Source organism: Asterias rubens, chromosome 4 (genome assembly GCF_902459465.1).
Source record: "Asterias rubens chromosome 4, eAstRub1.3, whole genome shotgun sequence".
Taxonomy (NCBI): Eukaryota; Metazoa; Echinodermata; class Asteroidea; order Forcipulatida; family Asteriidae; genus Asterias; species Asterias rubens.
The window spans coordinates 19078714-19102114 of NC_047065.1; the positions used below are offsets into that span (position 1 = coordinate 19078714).

At 40.6% G+C, this 23401-nt stretch overlaps 2 protein-coding genes across 2 annotated transcripts; both read left to right on the forward strand.

Moving 5' to 3' along the window:
* Positions 1-8920: 8920 nt before the first annotated feature.
* Positions 8921-18861, forward strand: LOC117289156 (NFX1-type zinc finger-containing protein 1-like). Its single transcript, XM_033770153.1, has 3 exons — positions 8921-9073; positions 12056-12521; positions 13296-18861. The coding sequence occupies exons 2-3, from the start codon at positions 12058-12060 to the stop codon at positions 18859-18861; spliced, it is 6030 nt and encodes a 2009-aa protein (XP_033626044.1). The 5' UTR covers positions 8921-9073; positions 12056-12057.
* A 71-nt stretch (positions 18862-18932) lies between these two features.
* LOC117289157 (NFX1-type zinc finger-containing protein 1 homolog) lies at positions 18933-21057 on the forward strand. Its single transcript, XM_033770154.1, has one exon. The coding sequence runs from the start codon at positions 18933-18935 to the stop codon at positions 20910-20912; it is 1980 nt and encodes a 659-aa protein (XP_033626045.1). The 3' UTR covers positions 20913-21057.
* Positions 21058-23401: the final 2344 nt, after the last annotated feature.

Genomic DNA, 23401 nt, shown 5'->3' on the forward strand with positions numbered 1-23401 from the left:
ATAGCCTCTTTCTCAATATCAACATGAAAATCTCAATAATATGAGATAATAGTTCAATGGGATTATGACAAACTCCAGCACTAAATATCCCAAACGTTACCGGTCCATCGTTCGTTGAGCGCCAGACTTCACATTTTTTTCGGTAAGAAGCAATAGTAAAGTGCGCCCTCTTTTTAAGATAGGACTTTGCGGTTACACGTACCAAGCAAAGAGCAGTGACCAACGACTGATGCATGCGTGCGTGTGTTTTGATGCGCGAAGTGTGTGTCCTTCGATTTTCATAATTCGGTCGTTGCAAGTTTTTTTGTGGCCGTGTAAAACGAAGTGAAGGTGGATGTTACTCGAGAAGTGCCGTTAAAAAAGGGAAATTATACGCAGTTTTAGCCATCAGACACATTCACGTGTTCAGTGTATTTGGATGAATATATCTCTACGTACTCATCGATACGAGCAGAAATGTATGGTGTTCCATAGAGGACAGTCTCCGTCGTAGTTGTGAGTTGTCCGTCGGAGTTGTGAGTTGGGCCGTCGGAGTTGTGAGTTGGGCCGTCGGAGTTGTGAGTTGTGCGTCGTAGTTGTGAGTTGGGCCGTCGGAGTTGTGAGTTGTGCGTCGGAGTTGTGGGTTGTCCGTCGGAGTTGTGGGCTGTCCGTCGTAGTTGTGAGTTGGGCCGTCGGAGTTGTGAGTTGGGCCGTCGGAGTTGTGGGTTGTCCGTCGGAGTTGTGAGTTGTGCGTTCTGGTTGTATTGTTAGTTGGGCACCGTGGTTGTGATTTGGGTATTTTGTGATTGTGAATTGGGCGTCGCGCATGGTTGTGGATTCATTGTCGTGGATGTGAGTTGGGCGTTGTGAGTTTGGCGGATTCTATGAAGTTGGGCGTCTTGCTTCTGAGTTGGGCTTCGTGATTTTTAGTTGGGCGTCGTGTGGGTTAATTGGGCGTCGTGTTGTTAATGTCCGCCGTAGTTGTGAGTTGGCCGTCGGAGTTGTGGGTTGTGCCGTCGTAGTTGTGAGTTGTCCGTCGGAGTTGTGAGTTGGCCGTCGGAGTTGTGGGTTGTCCGTCGTAGTTGTGAGTTGTCCGTCGGAGTTGTGAGTTGGGGCGTCGGAGTTGTGAGTTGGGCCGTCGGAGTTGTGAGTTGTGCGTCGTAGTTGTGAGTTGGGCCGTCGGAGTTGTGAGTTGTGCGTCGGAGTTGTGGGTTGTCCGTCGTAGTTGTGAGTTAGGCCGTCGGAGTTGTGAGTTGGGCCGTCGGAGTTGTGGGTTGTCCGTCGGAGTTGTGAGTTGTGCGTTCTGGTTGTATTGTTAGTTGGGCACCGTGGTTGTGATTTGGGTATTTTGTGATTGTGAATTGGGCGTCGCGTTATAGTTGGGCGTCGTGTGATTGTGAATTGGGCGTCGCGCATGGTTGTGGATTCATTGTCGTGGATGTGAGTTGGGCGTTGTGAGTTGGGCGTATTCTATGAAGTTGGGCGTCTTGCTTCTGAGTTGGGCTTCGTGATTTTTAGTTGGGCGTCGTGTGGGTTAATTGGGTTGGGCGTCGTGTTGTTAATGTCCGTCGTAGTTGTGAGTTGGCCGTCGGAGTTGTGGGTTGTGCCGTCGTAGTTGTGAGTTGGCCGTCGGAGTTGTGAGTTGGCCGTCGGAGTTGTGGGTTGTCCGTCGGAGTTATGAGTTGTGCCTTCGTAGTTGTGAGTTGTCCGTCGGAGTTGTGGGTTGTCCGTCGGAGTTGTGGGTTCTCCGTCGTAGTTGTGAGTTGTGCCGTCGTAGTTGTGAGTTGGGCCGTCGGAGTTGTGGGTTGTCCGTCGGAGTTGTGAGTTGGGCCGTCGGAGTTGTGAGTTGGCCGTCGCAGTTGTGAGTTGGCCGTCGTAGTTGTGAGTTGGCCGTCGGAGTTGTGAGTTGTGCCGTCGTAGTTGTGAGTTGGCCGTCGGAGTTGTGAGTTGTGCCGACGTAGTTGTGAGTTGTCCGTCGGAGTTGTGGGTTCTCCGTCGGAGTTGTGAGTTGGGCCGTCGGAGTTGTGAGTTGGCCGTCGTAGTTGTGAGTTGGCCGTCGTAGTTGTGAGTTGTCCGTCTGAGTTATGAGTTGTGCCGTCGTAGTTGTGAGTTGTCCGTCGGAGTTGTGGGTTCTCCGTCGTAGTTGTGAGTTGTGCCGTCGTAGTTGTGAGTTGGGCCGTCGGAGTTGTGGGTTGTCCGTCGGAGTTGTGAGTTGGGCCGTCGGAGTTGTGAGTTGGCCGTCGCAGTTGTGAGTTGGCCGTCGTAGTTGTGAGTTGGCCGTCGGAGTTGTGAGTTGTGCCGTCGTAGTTGTGAGTTGGCCGTCGGAGTTGTGAGTTGTGCCGACGTAGTTGTGAGTTGTCCGTCGGAGTTGTGGGTTCTCCGTCGGAGTTGTGAGTTGGGCCGTCGGAGTTGTGAGTTGGCCGTCGTAGTTGTGAGTTGGCCGTCGTAGTTGTGAGTTGTCCGTCTGAGTTATGAGTTGTGCCGTCGTAGTTGTGAGTTGTCCGTCGGAGTTGTGGGTTGTCCGTCGGAGTTGTGGGTTCTCCGTCGTAGTTGTGAGTTGTCCGTCGTAGTTGTGAGTTGGGCCGTCGGAGTTGTGAGTTGGCCGTCGTAGTTGTTAGGGGACACTCTTGAAAATAATGTTGCGGTACTATGCTTTTTAATTTGGACAAAACAAATAAATAGTTACATGCCAAATACATTTGCAAAAACAAACAAACAATTTCCTGTTATCATGTCAACAGTCAAAAACCTTACCTCTAAAGATGTCAGAAATATGTTTATTGTTTGATTAGATGGGTTGTTGCGGCGCAAATTCAGTTTATGTGTAATCCGTCTTATTGTTCTGGTACTATAAATAATAATAATAATAACATAAAGGTAATATAAGATTGAAGGTGGTCTTCGAGGTCTTCATGCTCTCCTTATTAATTTATCATTGTATTGGGCACACTTTGTACATTCTCCAGCACACTCTTCTGAATCCAGGAATATCGCTAAAAACTGTTCAATGCCTTTCTGTTGTTTGCCCTTATCTGAATTTGCCTCTTCTAGTAAATTGATGAGTACTTGGTCCTTATATATTATGTTCATAACGTTATTTACTGTAGCCGTTTGTCATGCTGGCATTATAGTTGCTTTTATCAAGGAATCTGTATGTCATAATATGACATACAGATTCCTTGATAAAAGCAACTATAACGATATTATCGTTATGGACAGAAGTTAGGATCTTGTATTGTACATTATTGGTGTGATGATGGGTAATAAATGGGTCTATCATTTTTGGATTCTGTGTCCGATCTGTTCTAGGAAGCAAGAAAAGTGTGTTATTTCATGCATGGCACAATCGGGGAATTTCTGTGACTCTAGATGATGTAAGGTCTTCGTGGATTCTTGCTAGGTTTTTATTTAAAAAGTAAAACGATACCCTCCAATAATGTGGAACAAAGCGTGGTATAAGTTTTGCCACATCAGTGTCAAAATTTCCATTCAGTGTCAGTTTTCATCAACAAAATGCACATTAAACATTGCTATAATTAGGTTTGGCTGACAAATGAAAGCCTAATAATCATAAAATTCTAAAACATAAAATGTATAACGTATTTTTTAAAAGATGACCCTTATCATTCAACTTACCAACAGTTGATGTTATGTTGAAGGGACAAAATGCATCCTATCTCATCGTACGTATAACCCGCGTCAAAGTAGTGCCGCACCAATCCATCTCTTTTACATTCTGTTAAGTTATTTGACATCTATCCCGGGGATCCATAAGAAGTATAGTTTTTGTTTTTGTTTAAACAGCAAATAAACCCAACAAGGATACAAGTCAATAAAACAAACTCACGGCATCGTCAGATTTATGTCTATTTGTTATTTGGAAGCACAGCTAGCATACACACAGGTCACAGCTCGGGTATCAGGAAAATTTGCATAGTTCCGTTGGCCTATGCGTTCATGCGTTCGTATTTCCGTTTACAACAAACAACATATAAATTATTTCAAGTTAACCAATTAAAACACTATTCATCCATCCTAGTCAATCCAACTTACATAACACTTTCAAATACTAAAGTTTTAGTATGTGTTTGTGTTTATTTGTTTGTTTGTTTGTTTGGGTGTTTGTTTGTTAACCTGTTCGTTGAGTGAAATTGTTTGTCCTTTTGTCTCTTGGTTGGACTGACACACCTCTTGATGACAGTGCAGGCACTATTGTCAGTCCTGGCAAACCTGTAGTGTTGATGTCTTTCTGTTGTCCTCGGTCGTGTTGTACTTTTTTTTTCTTTTTTCTTTTTTACTGCCTGCCATCCTTTTTATATATCTTGATGTATCCCCCTTGTTACTGTTTTTCAATCCAGATGTATGTTTTTGTATAATTAATGTTTTAAAGAGTTTTTTCCTGTTCGTATAAATTTTTGTAATTTTTTGTATTTGTTGTGAATTGCCAAATAATAATAATAATAATAATAAATAATAATAAAGGATGATTTGACCATCTTTGGACTAATTTAATGATAGGCATACACTTTAAATGTTATTTAATTTTTATTTAATGTTAAATTGCTATCGGGATGTAAAAACATATAACGCTTTCATGGTGCCTTGAACGAAACAGAAATTAGTGAAAGATTAATGCTAGTTCGTTCGTGCTGACTTGCCCTATATATACGTTCAAATTCAACACTTTAATGCTGTTCGTGATTAGTTTTAATATTCTTATACGGCCCGCATCCTACCTGCAGTTATTAAAGCTAGTTCGTTATAAGGCCCGCATCCTACCTGCAGTTATTAAAGAATATGTTACAATTCATAAACAAAATTTCGAAGGGGCGTAGGTAAATATAAAATATCAGATCTGCAACTGACAACATAGTGCTGTGCGAACAAAACATAGGCCTAATTTCCCAATAAAAGCATCGAACACATGGGTCCATCCATTTCATGTAGGCATAGGCAAGCAAAAGCGACAGCTCAAAAGGATTTTGCCTTCTCGGTGACGAATCGATGGATTCAGCAAGGTATAATTCATCACAATCGGAACTCAATCACATGTGTAGAACAACCCTGAAGTAGGCATACGCCACCAATTGGCCATTGCAGTTTAGTAAAAAAAATAAAAAGTCCGACGGCCAACTCACAACTCCGACGGCTCTACTCACAACTACGACGGACAACCCACAACTCCGACGGACAACTCACAACTACGACGCACAACTCACAACTCCGACGGCCCAACTCACAACTCCGACGGACAACTCACAACTACGACGGACAACCCACAACTCCGACGGACAACTCACAACTACGACGGACAACCCACAACTACGACGGACAACTCACAACTACGACGGACAACTCACAACTCCGACGGCCAAACTCACAACTACGACGCACACAACTCACAACTCCGACGGCCCAACTCATAACTACGACGAACAACTCACAACTCCGACGGGCCAACTCACAACTACGACGCACAACTCACAAATCCGACGGCCCAATTCACAACTCAGACGCCCCAACTCACAACTCTGACGGACAACTCACAACTACGACGGAAGCTGTCCTCTATGGAACACCATAGAAATGGATTTCAGTGTGAAAATAACGCAGGAGAGAGAATAGATTGAGCGTGTAGAAATCGGCGTTTTGGGAACTTCACTAATACGATGGGCACGAGGCATTGTGCTTTCGAGACGGTGATCGCACGCACCACGCACAGGGTATATATACGGGTGGGTTTACAGCGGCGTCTTTTCGGAGCGAATAATGCGACTGCCGTTAGCAAGGCTTAGTGAAAACAGACAAATATTTCCAAATTAAACATGTGCAAAAATTGTACTAACATTGGGGCATTCAGAAATTAGGAAAACGTATCTCCCTCATTTGCAATGTTGATTTCATATTTTTGTAATTGTCAAAGGTCAGTCTTTTCATACGCACAAAATAATACACCTGTGAAAATTTGAACTCAATTGGTCGTCGAAGTTACGAGATAAATAAAAACGCCCTTGTCTCATGAAGTTGTGTGCTTTCAGATGCTTTATTTCGGGACCTCAACATCTAATTCTGAGGTTTCGGAAACTACGTTACTTCAGAGGGAGCCGTTTCTCACAATGTTTTATACTATCAACAGTCATCCATTGCTTGTTACCAAGTAAGTTTTTATGGTAACAATTATTTTGAGTAACTACCAATAGTGTCCACTGCCTTTAAGCAACAACAACCAAATAAATATAAACACACTTGTAATTTTTGTTGGTGTTCATTATTAGTTTTTACACTTCGAAAACGCAGAATTATTGTACACTACCCTAAACTAAAATAATTTATAACTTAAGATAAGGGACCATAAGTAACTGCCTAAAGGTTCATATAGACAACGACAATCGAACCCGTCTGAGGATATCACTTATAGAAGGGTCGCTTAACGAAACTGAACGAGTAATTGAGGAACATTTGTTTTCGGTATAAAACAGTGAATTTCACAAAGAGTTGAGACAAGGCTTTTGGGTTATGACGAGTTACTCTCAAGACGTACTAAATTATAGGATTAGCCTTAAGTTGTTTTTATAACTGGTAGCTAGTCCAAAGTTAGGACTAGTCCTAACTCTTTGAGAACTCAACCCCAGTTTACATTTGAAAATGTCCTCAAAAACTTTCAATGCAATACGTTTTTTTTGGTTCACATCAAAGCAATCATTGGTATTTACAACATAAGACTTATTCCATACAACATATCAGTATTTGAATTTAAAACGTGGGAAGAAACAAAAGGAAGTTAACATACCTGTAGCTGCCGTCGGGTTGGTTGCAAACCTTATCAAACTATTTCAAACTGTACAACTTGAATCGAATGAAGCAAATAGTTGTTCATAAAACGCGAGTCTCATTACAGTATGCATATAGTGATACCACATACAGAGCAGTTATGATAGGGCCAAAAGTAAAAACCTTTTCACTTTTTAACACGCCCACACATACACCGGACCGACGGACCCGAGCACCGTTTGACACAATGAGTTATTCATCCGCCTATAGACCATGTGAACCTTGTTTACATTAAGCGTGACCTTGTACATTCTTGAAGTATTCTGGCTGGCACTGTACTACACTGGTACTTTGGGAAATTTGACATTTTGTGTCATAATTTCACATAACTAAGAGTTTTGAAAGTAAAAGCTGGACAAGTTTTGAGATGTGCCCCTTTCATGATATCAAAAGTTGATAAGATTTAAACAGTGCAATCTCCATAACATATAAGATTTCATGTTTTCTTCCATTGAGCTGTGTACAAATCATGCCTGCAGGAAGTCCAGGGTCTGTGGCTCTTGTGTAAACATGTGAGGTCACAGGTCACAGCGTCTATTCTTTACCAAGTAATAATGTACTGGTTTTGACAGGTTGTTTCCAAGTCACACGTATAGTATTTTAATGACAATTTACTTTTCATTAAATAATTTACTTTTCATTAAATAATTTGTTTAGCCTCACCTTTAAGCTTATATATTTCAAAGACTTTGATGAACTACTTTCTACTAATCCGCATGTGTTAGAGGGGAAAACACAGTGCTCAAAACATGCACAGTATAATAAATAAAAACTTGTTTGTGGTAGTACATTACCGAATGGTTACATCTGAGTATAACTATCTTACAATTTGCCCATGATTGTAATATTTCGTTGTTAGATTAAATTCTTCATCTAAAGTCTAAGGCTACCTATACCCCCCCCCCACCCTTCAAGACGGCATACCTGGTCGTTCTCGGGAATTGACGGGGAAGAGGTTTGGAGGAAGACATACACTCCTTAGGCCTACAAAAAATTTTCCAGGGAGAGATTGGCCTCAACTAACATTTAAGAAACACAAACAACTTGTATAGGTACCATGTTTTAATGTCCGACGTTTAAAAACTTGTTTGGTCTCATTGCAGTTATTGGACTATAGCCTATAGGTTCGGGAAAACGCAATACAATGAAATACACAACATAATATGAGTCACGTTTTGTATGGTGTGAAAGTCATTTATACAGAACTTGCATTTCGCAGCCTTGCCTTATACATCAACAATCTTTTTTCAATTCAATGTTTATTCATTGTACTCTCATGAATAATCACACAACCACCTAGAGCTTAAAGGGGACAGACACTAGGCCTACTTTCAATGATCACACAGGGAACTTTGAAATAATATTCAAATTTGGTGGTCGCAATCATTTGCAAAATTTTCGGGGGGAAAACAGTTCATTTTAGTCAGGTAAGTTTAACGTGTTTCGATTAGTGAACTAAACGAAAACCAGTGAGATCTTCAATTAGTGTTAATTGTTATGATTTGTAATGATTTCTAGTAGACTGCAGGACTTGCGATCACAAGGTTGTGTGTTCAAAACCTAAATCAAGCTAAATTCTGATTTGCCATTGACTTACTAAATCACAATTTCTTGGTTTGTGCAATTCATAATCAGAGACGTTCAACCAATGTTTGTTTGTATAAGTGAGAGATTGGTTGTTGCCAGCTTGGTGTTTATATCCCAATTGCGGGCAAAATGTTAGACTCAGTAATATTACCACAAATGTTGTTATACTGTAAACTTTTCACAAGGCTTTTGCCTATTAAAACATAATTCCATCCACATAATTATGTTAGTGGCGCTGGATAAAAAAAAAATATAAAAAAACTTTGCAATATTGTCTGCTATTTTTTTTCATATAAAATTTGTAGTTCCTTTTTTGCCCCAATGGCCGCCCGTAGTACACAGCCATTGCGACATATCGGGGAATTCCCGCGGATGAGAAATCAACAATTGTGTCTGAAGGTTGAGGTCAAGGTAAAACCGACAAGATCTGCATAACAGACGTTGTGTGTCAATTAAGCGGCATACAAAACCGGTTCTTTAATGGCATAGGGGTGGGGTTTTTTTTGTCTGGGGGAGTAATCTGTTTTTGTAACCCTGATCTGGTGGATATATGACAGAAATCAAAAGTGAACTGCCTTATCGAATGTGTTGATCCTAGTGGCTGATCCTAGTCTGTGACTTTCACATCGAAGGCCGTACTCTTGGAAGTATAGATCGAATTACACGGTGTTTGTAGGTAAGATGAGTATGCAAGAATTCATGTATCATGTACGTAAACATGATACCGGACTGCATATTGGATCGTTGCACTCGAAATTACCACTGCCGTAGTGCTTTTCAATGGGGAAGTAATGTTAAGGAAACAAAGTTAAACAGCTACCTGAGCGGAATGTTTTAAACGGAAATGGTATTTTAACTTGTTTATAATGCACTTGTTCACCATTTTAATGTAATTTTGATATGTGTACACTTCTGAATTTCAAGCACAAATTGTGAGGAGCAAATCTAAACTGGTAAAAAAAAAAAAACGGACGGAATGGCGTCCAGAAACAATGTGACAAAATACAAAAAAACTGCTGGTCCCTTCATGTCGCAACTCGCTCAATACACATGCTCTTGTACAATTATTCGAATCATTTAGTTTAATACACATCTAATCTAATCATGGTACCTGCCTTGATATTTGTTAATATAATTAGTTTTAGAGTAGGCTATACAAACTCCCGAGTACAAAGTACTGAGTATACAGTGCTAACACACATAGGTGTATGGGTAAAAAAAAACAAAATTAATATTCTTTATCCCCGATGCAAATTTAACATCTACTATACAAACTCATTATCATAATTACCATCCATCGACAGAGCGGTTAGGTTCCAAGGCACTCTGGTTTATCCACCAAAGATACAGTCAATGCCAAGTCTTATAATAGAGGCAGTGGACACTATTGGTATAATTACTCAAAATAATTATAAGCATAAAACCTTACTTGGTAGCAAGTAATGGGGAGAGGTTGATAGTATAAAACTAACTTGCAAGACATTACATGGTTTTTAAATTGGATATACTTTAAACTCCCAGTTAAGAATTAAACCGGATTACGGATCTAAAGGGATCTGACCAATTTCTGGGTCAGGCTAGCCTTGTCCAAGGCTATTACCACTGCTATGAATTCAAGGCAGTGGACACTATTGGTAATTACTCAAAATAATTATTATCATAAAACCTTACTTGGTAACGAGTTATCGGGAGAGGTTGGTAGTATAAAACATTGTGAGAAACGGCTCCCTTTGAAGTGGAGTAGTTTTAGAAAAAGAAGTAAACTTCCACGAATTTGATTTCGAGACCTCAGATTTAGAATTTGAGATCTCTAAATCAACCATCTAAAAGTACATAACTTCGTGTGACATGGGTGTTTTTTCTTTTATTTTTATCTCGCAACTTCGACGACCAATTGAGCTCAAATTTTCACAGGTTTGTTATTTTATGCCTATGTTTTGATACACCAAGTGAGAAGATATTGAAAAGTACCAATAGTGTCCAGTTTCTTTAAACTGAGATGAACTAATTCGTTCTTTAAGAAGGCAACATTAAACGAACATATCACAAATAATGTTTTGTTATAACGAGTTTGTTCACGTACTTAATTTGGGATGACAATGCTAACTGCAAGACATTACATGGTTTCTTAAATTGATATACTTTAAACTCCCAGTTGAGAATTGAACCCGGATTACGGATCTAAAGGGATCTGACAAATTTCTGGTCAGGCTTACCCGGAAAGTGGTAACCAAATACATGTACTTTAACTACGGTAGTGCGTAGACACGCTTACTTTCCCATTAAAAGACACTGGACACTACTATTGATATTTTTCAAATTACCAAGCTCAATCGGTCATCAAAGTTGGAAGATAATAATGAAAGAAAAAACACCCCTTTTACACGAAGTTGCGTGCTTTCAGATGCTTGATTTTGAGACCTCAAATTCTAAATCTGAGGTCTCGAAATCAAATTCGTGGAAATTTACTTCTTTTTCGAAAGCTACTCCACTTCAAATGGAGCCGTTTCTCACAATGTTTTATACTTCCAACCTCTCCCCATTACTCGTTACTAAGTAAAGTTATGTGCTAATAATAATTTTGAGTAATTACCAATTTTAGATCAATAATTGTGGCCCATTATTATAAGCCTTGTATTTTTGTGTGGTATACATTGTCTATTGCAATTATAGTTCTTATATTATAGCGCATTTACAATAACTGTATCAAATGTTTCTTTACATTGCAACCATAATTTGCACACAGAAAATGTGAAATGTAGCTTTTGCATTTTTTCTTTATCGGGTTAATGTAAACTCCCCGATGAGAAATCGACAATGAGTTCTAAAGGTTGGGGTCAAAAGTTCAAAGCAATCAACTCAGAACTTCATATTACACATACACAAGGTGCAGCGGGTGGGTTTTTAGTGGGGTCGGAGTACAGCAATCAGTTTTTTGTGATATGAGTTTTAATTCCCTAAACTTGGAATCTGGGAAGCGTTGCTGTCAGTGAACGCTTCTCAGATTGTGTATTCCTATTAGAGAATATTCCTTCTGCGGACAAAAAAAAATCGCTCAGGATTTTCAGCGATATCTCAAAAACACGACCACCTTTTGAAACAGTGTTCCCACGTACATGTACATTTGTAAAGGATAAAAACAAGGTTCAAAAAAAAAGGTATAATTTGTCTTAAAGGATTTGGGTACTTTTTCAAAATGTCCACAGATTTACATTAAACAGAAATGAGTAAAACAATGTCATGAAAATACGTTTTTACATGCTTAAAATAGTTTTGGTCTCATGATCTGTGAGACGAAAATTATTTTCATGACATCGTTTTACTCATTTCCCAAAAACTACAGTACCTCAGCACGTAATATTTTCAGTGAAGCTTTCTACTATCGTCATCTTCAAACTGTGTAAGTTTGGTGTAAATCTGTGGACATTGTGATTTTTGTCCTACCAAAAGTACATAGACCCTTTAATGCAAATTAGCTCCTAGTGGATGATACCCATGCCTACATAAAATGTATCAGCCTCAATGTTGTCATTTCCCTAAGCTACTCAAACCGATAAAATGTCGGCCAAGGAGCAGTTACAGTTAAGTATGAATTTCCTTTTTGTCCACAAACGGTGAGAGTACAACTATTGACTTCACTCGAAATGTTTTTTTCTAGCTATGGATCGCAACGCAGATTCAGATGAATATACTGGCCAAGAAGAGCAACAGTCGGGTACCCGACCCAATCCTCATTTGCTCCGCACAACAGGTTCAGAAACACGTCATGAACGATCCTGGAGGGTTGACGGAGCGTCACGAGGTGTTGTTGGCGGACAGTCGAACAGGAATAACTTAACATGGACTCGGTCAAGTAATCACAGCGCTGCTCCGGCTGCTGGCTCCTGGAGGAATATTAACAGGGAAGCAAGTGGAGGTGCTCGGCCCAAGGATAGCAATACGTCTTGGAGGAGAAACAACTTAGAGAGAGAAGATGACTCAAAGACTCAAATAGACCGTCAGGAAACACCAAACTGGCGACGGAGAGCAGAGAGTCAGGGAGAAGGGACAACAGAACAGCCAAGGGACACTTCTACGATCAGTAGTGACTTCTTTAGACGGCCAGGTAAACCGAGAAGCAATGGGTAAGTTAATAGTTAAGAGGAGGGTTTACGTTTGGTAGTCACTCTTGATTTTTAAAGGAACATTACAGAATTGGTTTTTGCTAACAAAACAGTTGCTGGCAGTGTAAGCACTTTAGGTAATCCATCATGCAACAACTGACAAATAATCTCCATGTAAGGACATAAATGGTTCCGGATTTGACAATATCATAAACAAAAGTCGACAATTTTTGTTTTTAAATAAAAACTCGCAAATTAAGTTGATTCTGTAAAATTACAGTTATATAGGATTAAAACAAACAAACGGTTCAAAAACTGAAGTTCACTTTGCCTTTGACTAATTGAATACAGCAACATAGGATACATATGTTTTGCACACTAAAATGTTCTTCTGTCAAACAAATGAATTTTATGCAAGCAAAGTTAAGTTTGTCACAAGATAAGTTGTTTCATGATTGGAAAATCAACTGATATTTAATAAAATCATGTATTTTAGGTTTATTATTCAACACAAAATTAAACGACAGTGTAATCGTTAAAGAACCAATACTGGTCAAGAAAAAAAACTAACACAGTAATTTAAACTATCTATTTTAAAATGTCACAAAAAAAGTTTATTGAAAAACAAATTCATCCTTACTTCAGAGTATGTACTCAACAAACTGAACGAATTGCCTTCATTGCTTTGCCACTGTAAACGGGTTGCATTTTTCAAAAGCCGAACATTTTAAACCAAAGAACATCTCCAAAAAACAAATCCAAAATGCTGAGAATGTTTTACTGTTTAAATTTCAGGGGGTCAACAACCTCGAGCCCAACCAGTCCTCCAACCCCTGTAGAAGAAACTAAATGGCGTCGAGGACAGAGCGACGTTTGTTCGGGATCAGGGAGATACACAGGTCAAGTTCAAGTAAAGCAGACTCCCAAGACGCCCTCAATGTCAGAGGAAGAACTCAAGACACTGCTGACGGCCAGTCCACAAGAAGTTCTCTCCAAGCTTCTGAGCAGAAAACACGAATGGTTGGCACTTTTAAATCTAGACTCATTCAATGATAATGTAATGACGTTAATACTTGGTGTTTTTTCGTGTATTTGTGATTTAAATGTAGATCCAAAAGTAAAGCAGGATATTCATATGGTATTCAGTATGATAGAGTCTGAAGGGTTTCTCATTAAACATTTGACGAGATACTTAGTAGGTTTGTCCACACAACAGCCGCATGATGATCAAGAAAGAGATAGTGAAACCCTTGAAAACAGTATCAAAATGATTTTGAAATTGCTGCAAGTTTTCCTTGAACAAAAGCCAGAAATTTATGGTGAAATGGGCGTGGTTCTGATTCTTCTCGAGAAGGCTGTTTCCCTGGCAGTGGTAGAATCTTGTACTGACATCAATCATGAAGGTCATAGTTACATGATCAAGGTAGAGCAGTTGAAAGAATGCTATCATGCACTGGACGAGTCTCATCAGATAAAACAACACGTTAAGGCACGGCAGCCACCCAACAACTTCAGAGAGATTCCAATCATCCCCGACAGTTTAGAGATTCAGAAACCAACAAAGCCATTCTTACGAAAGAACATCTTAAAGGGAAGGTATCAAGACGTCGAGCATTATCTTGATGTGCAGTTCAGGTTGTTGAGGGAGGACTTTGTTGCACCGTTACGGGAAGGTATCTCAGAGTTTCTCTCTAAAGTAAACAATCATCATCAAGACATTCGGGTGTATCGCAAAGTCTCCGTTCAAGGTCAGAAGATTGGGAAAAGAGGTCAGTTCACCCTGGAGTTTGATGTCAAAGGTCTCAACCGTATCAACTGGCAAACCAGCAAGCGTCTGATATATGGTTCATTCGTCTGTCTCACTAAGGACAGTTTCAAGAGCATTTTATGTGCGTCTGTGGCAGATCGGAACACGAAGGACTTGGAAAAAGGTCTTGTTGATGTTTGTTTTTTTACCGAGTGTAGTAGCACGCCTACAGGTACCTTTGTCATGGTCGAATCTGCAGCTTATTTTGAAGCCTATCGACACGTCTTACTAGGGCTACAACGAATGAAAAGCGACAATTTCCCTTTTGAAAGGTACATTGTGAATGTTTCATGTAATGTTAAAACACCCAGTTATCTGGGCAAAGACTGCTCTGATGTGTATGACCTACGACCATTGGTTGTTGAAACTGATCAGGTCTTTGAAGATGAGGGTCTGACTGAAACCTTCGTAAATGCAGCATGTGTGTCAATTTTAGATCCACAAAGTTGGCCGGCTGCAGAGGCCTTACATCTTGACGAGTCACAGAAGGCAGCTGTGCAGGCAGCATTGACGAAGGAGTTTGCCATCATCCAAGGTCCACCAGGAACGGGGAAGACTTACATTGGTCTCAAGATCATCGAATTACTCCTTTACAATATACCTACGACAATAGATGCATCTCCAATTCTTGTGGTGTGCTACACAAACCATGCTCTCGATCAGTTTCTGGAGGGAGTTCTACGTTTTGATGAGAAGAATCTGGTTCGTGTTGGAAGCCGAAGCAAAAGTGTAGTGCTTGAGTCTCGAAATCTGTCCTATCTAAAACGACATCTAGGTCGCCCGCCTAAGAACATGCAGCAAAGGGAAGTACTTGAAGAAACCGAAGCGAGTTTACACGGAATAAAATCAGCAATTCATCGTACACTTCTAAAAGTGGCTTTTGCTAAAACGATCATAATTCAAGTCGAGAAGCTAAACAATGTCATGAGCGACAAACATCAACAAAGTTTTCAAAAGAATAAGAAGAGACCTGAGGATCCAACAACAAACCTTCTGAACTGGCTAAATGTGGTTGATATCAATCATGAAAGTGATAGCTCCGATATGTCAGATTCAAATGAAGAAAAAGATGAATTTATTGACGTAGAGGATGAAAGTGCACGGATACAACATGAACGCCGAATCGATGATGAAGATGACTCGAGAGTTTCCGAAGAACAGCGAAAGCAAAATGAGCTTTCCGTATTGAGACAAAATGCAGCATACAGCACTGAATGTAAGAAACGCTGTGGTTCAAATTTGGAGTCCACCCCGAAAGAAGAACTTAAGAAGGACGACATGATGTCTGATAGAGAAGCTTCTAGAGTCACAAATGTATGGAGTCTGACGTTCAGCGATCGTTGGCGGCTTTACAGACTCTGGGTTAAGAGGTACATTGAAGAGCAGGAGGAGATGCTGAAGGATTACCGCAAAAGTTATGACAGCCTTTCAAAGGAAATTCAAGCTATGAAAAACAGCGTAGAATTTGAAGTTCTCTCAAAAGCAAGAGTGATTGGAATGACGACAACAGGTGCGGCCAGATGTCAGTCGGCTCTGCAGCTTCTTGGTCCTCGTATTGTGATAGTGGAAGAGGCTGCTGAAGTTCTTGAAGCTCATATCATTACCGCCCTGACTGCAAAATGTCAGCATCTCATTCTGATTGGAGATCATCAGCAGCTGAAGCCAAACCCAACAGTCTATCGCCTGGCTAAGGTTTTCAATATGGATACCTCCTTGTTTGAACGGATGATCAACAACGGCGTGCCTTGTCAAACATTGAACCACCAGCATCGTATGCGTCCTGAAATCTCAAAACTCATGAAGAAACATTTTTATAAAAATCTTCACGACGATGAGTCTGTGATGGATTTCGATGACATGAAAGGAGTAGCACATAACATGTTTTTCATTGATCACAATCAGTTTGAAGATGAGGGTGATGACAACAAAACCAAGTCCAATCAGCATGAAGCGGAGGTCCTTGTCGAGTTGTGTAGGTACTTGTTACATCAAGGATATCAGCCCAAACAGATTACCATTCTAACCACCTACTTAGGTCAACTCTTCACCTTCAAGAAACTTATGGATAAAGGGACCTTCGAGGGAGTTCGGGTGTCTGTGGTTGACAATTTCCAGGGAGAAGAAAATGACATCATACTTTTGTCTTTGGTTCGAAGCAACGAAGAGGGTTCCATCGGGTTCCTGAAGACTTCAAATCGTGTTTGTGTTGCCTTGTCTAGAGCTCGCATGGGTTTCTACTGTATTGGCAACGCCAACATCCTGAGAAAGTCTACTATCTGGAGTGGCATACTAAGAACCCTTAAAGATGAGAAGAAAATTAGCCCCTCGCTTGCATTGGTTTGTCAAAACCATTTAGTAGTAACAGCGGTAGCGTCGGCCAGAGATTTCAAGGAGAAGGTTCAAGACGGAGGTTGTGGCGAGCCATGTGGGTACAGGCTTCCATGTAATCACATATGCAAATTACACTGCCATCCCTTTGATCAAAACCATATAGTTTACAAGTGTCAAGAGCCCTGCTCAAAGTTATGTAGAAGAAAGGAACACACGTGTCTGCTGAAATGCTATGAGGAATGCACATCGTGTTTGACAAATGTACAGAAACTGATGCCAAAGTGTGGTCATGTTATTCAGGTTGAATGTGAGATGTTTGATTCAGTTACTTGTACCGAACCATGTCCTAGATCACTGCCATGTGGGCATCCATGTAGGAAGGCGTGCGGAGATTCGTGTCCTACTTGTATTGTTGAGGTTTCTAAATCGATGCCAGAGTGTGGTAATGTTATCCAGGTTCAATGTCGTTGGTATGAGTCAATCACTTGTACAGAACCATGTCCTAGAACACTGTCATGTGGACATGCATGTAAAGGGGCGTGTGGTGCTAAATGCACTACTTACTGTACTGTCAAGGTCTCTAAACACGTTACAAAGTGTGGCCATGACGTCCTGATGGAATGTGCCAAGAACCCCGACTTAACGCCCTGTACTCATCTATGTGACAAGTTGCTGGTATGTGGCCATCGTTGCCCCGAAAAGTGCAGCGAGCCATGTCCAGAGGAAAGATTAGATGACGCCAAGATGATGAAGCATTTAAGGATCCATTTTAATTTCAAATCATTTTGCAAAGAGAAGTGTGAGCGGTCATTGCCTTGCGGCCATCCCTGTCCTAATAAATGTTGCGAACCGTGCCCAAAGGAAACAGTGGACCCAACCTATGGTGAATACATAAAGCTTCACGAAAAAGTTCGTGGTCATATTGTTGCCGGCAAACTGTTTATGGTGTGTACCCAAATCACAAATAAAAAGCTTATTGTGTGTGATCATACTGTAGCAGTGCCATGTCATACTGATATTGCGTCATTAACTTGCAAAGAGACCTGCAACAAAGAGTTATCATGTGGTCATCGGTGCAAAGATAAATGTGGCGTCCCCTGCAAATGCAAACTGAGAGTCAACAGAAAGCTTCCATCTTGTGAACATTCTGCTCGGCTCCCTTGCTACCAAGATTTCAACTCCTATCAATGTGAGAAGAAATGTCAGAAAATGTTACAATGTGGGCATCCATGTTCCAATAAATGTTGTGAACCCTGCCCAACGGATGGAGAAGACGCCCAAACTGAGAGCACTCGAAACTCCCCAGCAAAGGCCTGTCAACGCTCTGTGAGGAAGAAGTTTAGTGTCTGCCACCACAGTGTTGTACTCCCATGTTATAAAGACGTTGAGTCGGTCGTATGTGCAGAAAGGTGTACCAAAGTGTTGTCGTGTAGTCACAAATGTCCAAACCGATGTGGCGATCCATGTCCAAGTAGCAACCCTAAGAAGACAGACACTTACTGTGACTGGATTGATGATGGCAACAGTTCATCTGAACAAGATGACCTCTATGTCAGAAAATGCCAACAGTTTGTGAACAAAAAGATACCTTCTTGCGGTCACGTCATAGAAAGTCCATGCTATAAAAGCGTTGAATCACTGGTATGCCCAAAGCCCTGTGAGAAGATTCTTCCATGTGGTCATCAATGCGAAAACAAATGTGGGGAGCCGTGCCCGAACGAAGAATGTACATCCAGTGACGACGAAGAGGAAATGAATGAAAACGAATTTGTAAAACAGAGTTGTCAAGTCACCGTATACAAGCAGCTACCTGACTGTTTGCATTTTATGAATCTTCCGTGCTACAAGAAAGCAGAGTCCGTTGAATGTTCAAATACATGTGAGAAGATACTGAAGTGTGGTCACAAATGTCCAAACCGATGTGGCGATCCATGTCCAAGTAGCAACCCTAAGAAGACAGACACTTACTATGACTGGAATGATGATGGCAACAGTTCATCTGAACAAGATGACCTCTATGTCAGAAAATGCCAACAGTTTGTGAACAAAAAGATACCTTCTTGCGGTCACGTCATAGAAAGTCCATGCTATAAAAGCGTTGAATCACTGGTATGCCCAAAGCCCTGTGAGAAGATTCTTCCATGTGGTCATCAATGCGAAAACAAATGTGGGGAGCCGTGCCCGAACGAAGAATGTACATCCAGTGACGACGAAGAGGAATAAATGAAAACGAATTTGTAAAACAGAGTTGTCAAGTCACCGTATACAAGCAGCTACCTGACTGTTTGCATTTTATGAATCTTCCGTGCTACAAGAAAGCAGAGTCCGTTGAATGTTCAAATACATGTGAGAAGATACTGAAGTGTGGTCACAAATGTCCAAACCGATGTGGCGATCCATGTCCAAGTAGCAACCCTAAGAAGACAGACACTTACTATGACTGGAATGATGATGGCAACAGTTCATCTGAACAAGATGACCTCTATGTCAGAAAATGCCAACAGTTTGTGAACAAAAAGATACCTTCTTGCGGTCACGTCATAGAAAGTCCATGCTATAAAAGCGTTGAATCACTGGTATGCCCAAAGCCCTGTGAGAAGATTCTTCCATGTGGTCATCAATGCGAAAACAAATGTGGGGAGCCGTGCCCGAACGAAGAATGTACATCCAGTGACGACGAAGAGGAAATGAATGAAAACGAATTTGTAAAACAGAAATGCCAAGTCACCGTTTCCAAGCAGCTACCTGACTGCTGGCATTTCATGAATCTTCCTTGCTACAAGAAAGCAGAGTCCGTTGATTGTTCAAATCCCTGTGAGAAGATACTGAAGTGTGGTCACAAATGCCCAAATGAATGTGGTGAGACGTGTCCAAGTAGCAACCCTAAGAAGACAGACACTTACTATGACTGGAATGATGATGGCAACAGTTCATCTGAACAAGATGACCTCTATGTCAGAAAATGCCAACAGTTTGTGAACAAAAAGATACCTTCTTGCGGTCACGTCATAGAAAGTCCATGCTATAAAAGCGTTGAATCACTGGTATGCCCAAAGCCCTGTGAGAAGATTCTTCCATGTGGTCATCAATGCGAAAACAAATGTGGGGAGCCGTGCCCGAACGAAGAATGTACATCCAGTGACGACGAAGAGGAAATGAATGAAAACGAATTTGTAAAACAGAAATGCCAAGTCACCGTTTCCAAGCAGCTACCTGACTGCTGGCATTTCATGAATCTTCCTTGCTACAAGAAAGCAGAGTCCGTTGATTGTTCAAATCCCTGTGAGAAGATACTGAAGTGTGGTCACAAATGCCCAAATGAATGTGGTGAGACGTGTCTTGAGTCAGAACAGTGTGACGCGCTTGTGGAAAGGAACCTTTCTGGTTGTGGTCACAAAGTAGAAACTAACTGTTGCAGAAATGTCAAACTAATCACTTGCAGAGAGAAATGTGACAAGGTTTTGCCGTGCGGTCATGTAATCAAATTGGCCTGCTGGAAAACATCTTATTCTGCAGCTATTACTAGTTGTCAGGAACTGTGCAGTCATTTACTTCATTGTGGTCACAACTGTCCCGGTACATGTGGTTCCTGTGCAGGACCTGGTGGAGCACATAAAGTTTGCAATAACAAATGTGGAACTCTCCTTCTTTGTGGACATAGGTGCTCGGAAATGTGCTGTGATCATGAGCTCTGTTTACCACACAAACTTTGCAATAATTCTTCAAAGCGATTTCCCCCAAAATCCACGAAGAGTTTCAGATGTAAGCATCGGAGCAAAGCACGTACCACTTCTTGCAACCTTCCATGCATCCAAAAACTTCGTTGCAATCATTTCTGTCTTGGTGTTTGTGGTGAACCCTGTCCACCTGTTTGTCGTATCTGTCACAAAAAGGATGTCGCTGACAAATATCCTCCGGGACCCATCCGTCCGAAGGAAACATTCATATACCTTGAAGACTGTGGACATCTTTGTGAAACACGGTTTCTTGATGAAATGTTTGCAGGTTTCCAGCCATCTGGAACAAGCTTTGTGCAGATCCAACCAGCTCTGTGCCCTAAATGCCATACACCAATTCGTACATGTCCACGTTATGAAGACGCCCTTCGCACAATCAAAGAGTCAGTAGACATAGCCAGAGAGAAATGTAACCAAGACCGATTTGTTAAGCTTTCTTTTGCTGTGGGTGGGTGGATGAGGTGTCCGGAAGGTCATCTTTTCTGTCAAGACAAAGCATCAGATGATTTACTTTGCCCTGATTGCTCTTCCTACTAGCAATCAGAATCTTCAAGCGATGACATGAAATATTGTGAATGAGGACCAATGCAAACACTATGGGAAGCATACGTTTAATGACAGTGGACACTATTGGTAATTGTCAAAGACCAGTCTTTTCACTTGGTGTATATCCACACATGCATAAAATAACAAACCTGTGAGATTTGAGCTCAATCGGTTAATCAATCGGTAATAATGAAAGATAAAAACACTCGTCACAGAAAGTTGTGTGCTCTCAGATGCTTGTTTTCGAGACTTAAAATTCCAAACTTGAGGTCTCGAAATCAAATTCGTGAAAAATTTGCCTCCGTGGAGTGGCAGGACTGCTTATAAGATCTCGTTCAGGAGAAAACCTCATAACAAAAATAACACACCAATTAATCATCCACGAGCTATAATAAAGAACGAGTAAAGGTTGTTATTAAAGGTCACATTTTATTATATATTTCTTATAATGGGAGACTTTGGAACACTAGGTGAAGCAGACTTACCAGGTAAATTTCCATGTTTACGTAGTTGTGAGCATGCGCACATTACCAAGAACATTTGACTTTACCTAGTAAGTCTATACTGCCACCAAGCGTCCCAAAAGAAGGATGGAAATATCAATGTATCTCAGATATTGACTTACCTTTTTTTAATAAAGGTTCACATGATGATTCACCTGGTGGTGCAGGGTTCATGCAATGGATCACGTGATGGATCGTGTATGGGTCACGTGGTGAATCACGAGATGGTTCACGCGATTGTTCAGTGATGGTTCATGTTATTTCGGGACAGTTCGCGTTATAGTTAGGCTACGCGGGTGTATTTTTTAAACAACGTTGTAATGTGAGAAAAATGTGTTGTAAAATCTGTGTTTTGAAATTAAGCTTTAAAGGGAATGTACAATATTGGTAATTGTCAAAGACCCGTGTTCTCACTTGGTGTATCGAACTTGCGAAATAATAATGAAAGAAAAAACACACTTGTCACACGGAGTTGTGTGCGTTTGGATGGTTTATTTCGAGACCTCAAGTTCTAAATATGAGGTCTCGAAATCAAATTCGTGGAAAATTACTTCTATCTCGAAAACTATGGCACTTAAGAGGGAGCCGTTTTTCACAATGTGTTATACCATCAACCTCTCCCCATTATTTACTCGTCACCAAGAAAGATTTTATGCTAATAATTATTTTGAGTAATTACCAACAGTGTCCACTGCCTTTAATGTGGTCATTTATTTGTAGCCGTCATAACTGGGTTAGAACTGATCCGGACTGCGGGGTCAGGAGGAAACCATTTTTGGTCAGGGTGACCCGGAAACTGGTCAAACATTGGGTTTTAATTTGGATTCTGCGCCTGATCCATTTATTGGTTGCGTTAACACAGATTCCGGGTCAATCTGATCCAGATCGGCTCAGGGAAGATATGAACAAAACAAATAAATATATTTTCAGTGCTTGCAGTGTTATCTATGCATCAACTACTCAAACTTAATGGTTGAAAGCTTCTTAGCACATTGCTGTATATAAAGAAAACACGACTAAGTAAACATAATGTGAAGTACACTTATAGACCTATATATGGAAAACAATAGAACCGTAAGCTTTTAAATTAAGACCATTGCTTTCAATTCTTCTGTTTCAGCTAAGTTCTGTCTTTATAAATCCCTAGTTCTCCCAATTTTAGAATATGGCATGCCAGCTTGGCTCCCTCATACATCTCTCCAGACTCAGGCCCTCAAACGGGTACAAAAACGTGCTACTCGGTTTATTCTTGGGCAGAGGATGGGTGAGATGTCCTACCCCGATAGACTTAAGTCCCTCAACTGGTCGTCTCTGTCAATTCGTCGTAATTTTTCTGTTTTGTATTTTATCATTAAGTGTAAGTTTAACCTTATTCACTGCGATGTGGCAGAAATCATTTCTGTCAACCATAGATATCCTAATGTTCTCACATTCAAACACCTGTATGCTAGAACCGATGCTCTGCACTTATCTGCTCCTCATCTTTTTCCCAGACTTTGGTCTAGTTTGCCAGAAAACATTCGTAATTCACTACTGCTCTTGCCCTTCCACAGCTTTCTCAAATCACTTAGATTTTCTGTCTGTCAACCTCATGAATCTACTGAATAGTAGCTTTAGCCCTATCACTTGTGCAATATTTTAAGTCGTTTTAATTTATCTACAAGTTTAGGTTTTATTTATTTATTTATTTCCCTTTATTGTTTATCCTTACCCCATCTGTTACTTTTACTTATTTATTTATTTTTAATTTAATTTATTTTTTATTCTTAATATTATATATTTAGCATTTTCTATTGATTTTTAATTTTCTGCTTTTATTATTGCTTTGTGTACTATATATTATGTTAAATCTATATTAATTTTATTGTGTACCCCAGATGTGGGGCAACAGATCTACGGATCATAGTATGTATTTGCTTTTGTTGTCCCTTGCCCAACTTGGGGTATAATGTTGTCAATGTATTTTGTTTTGTACTG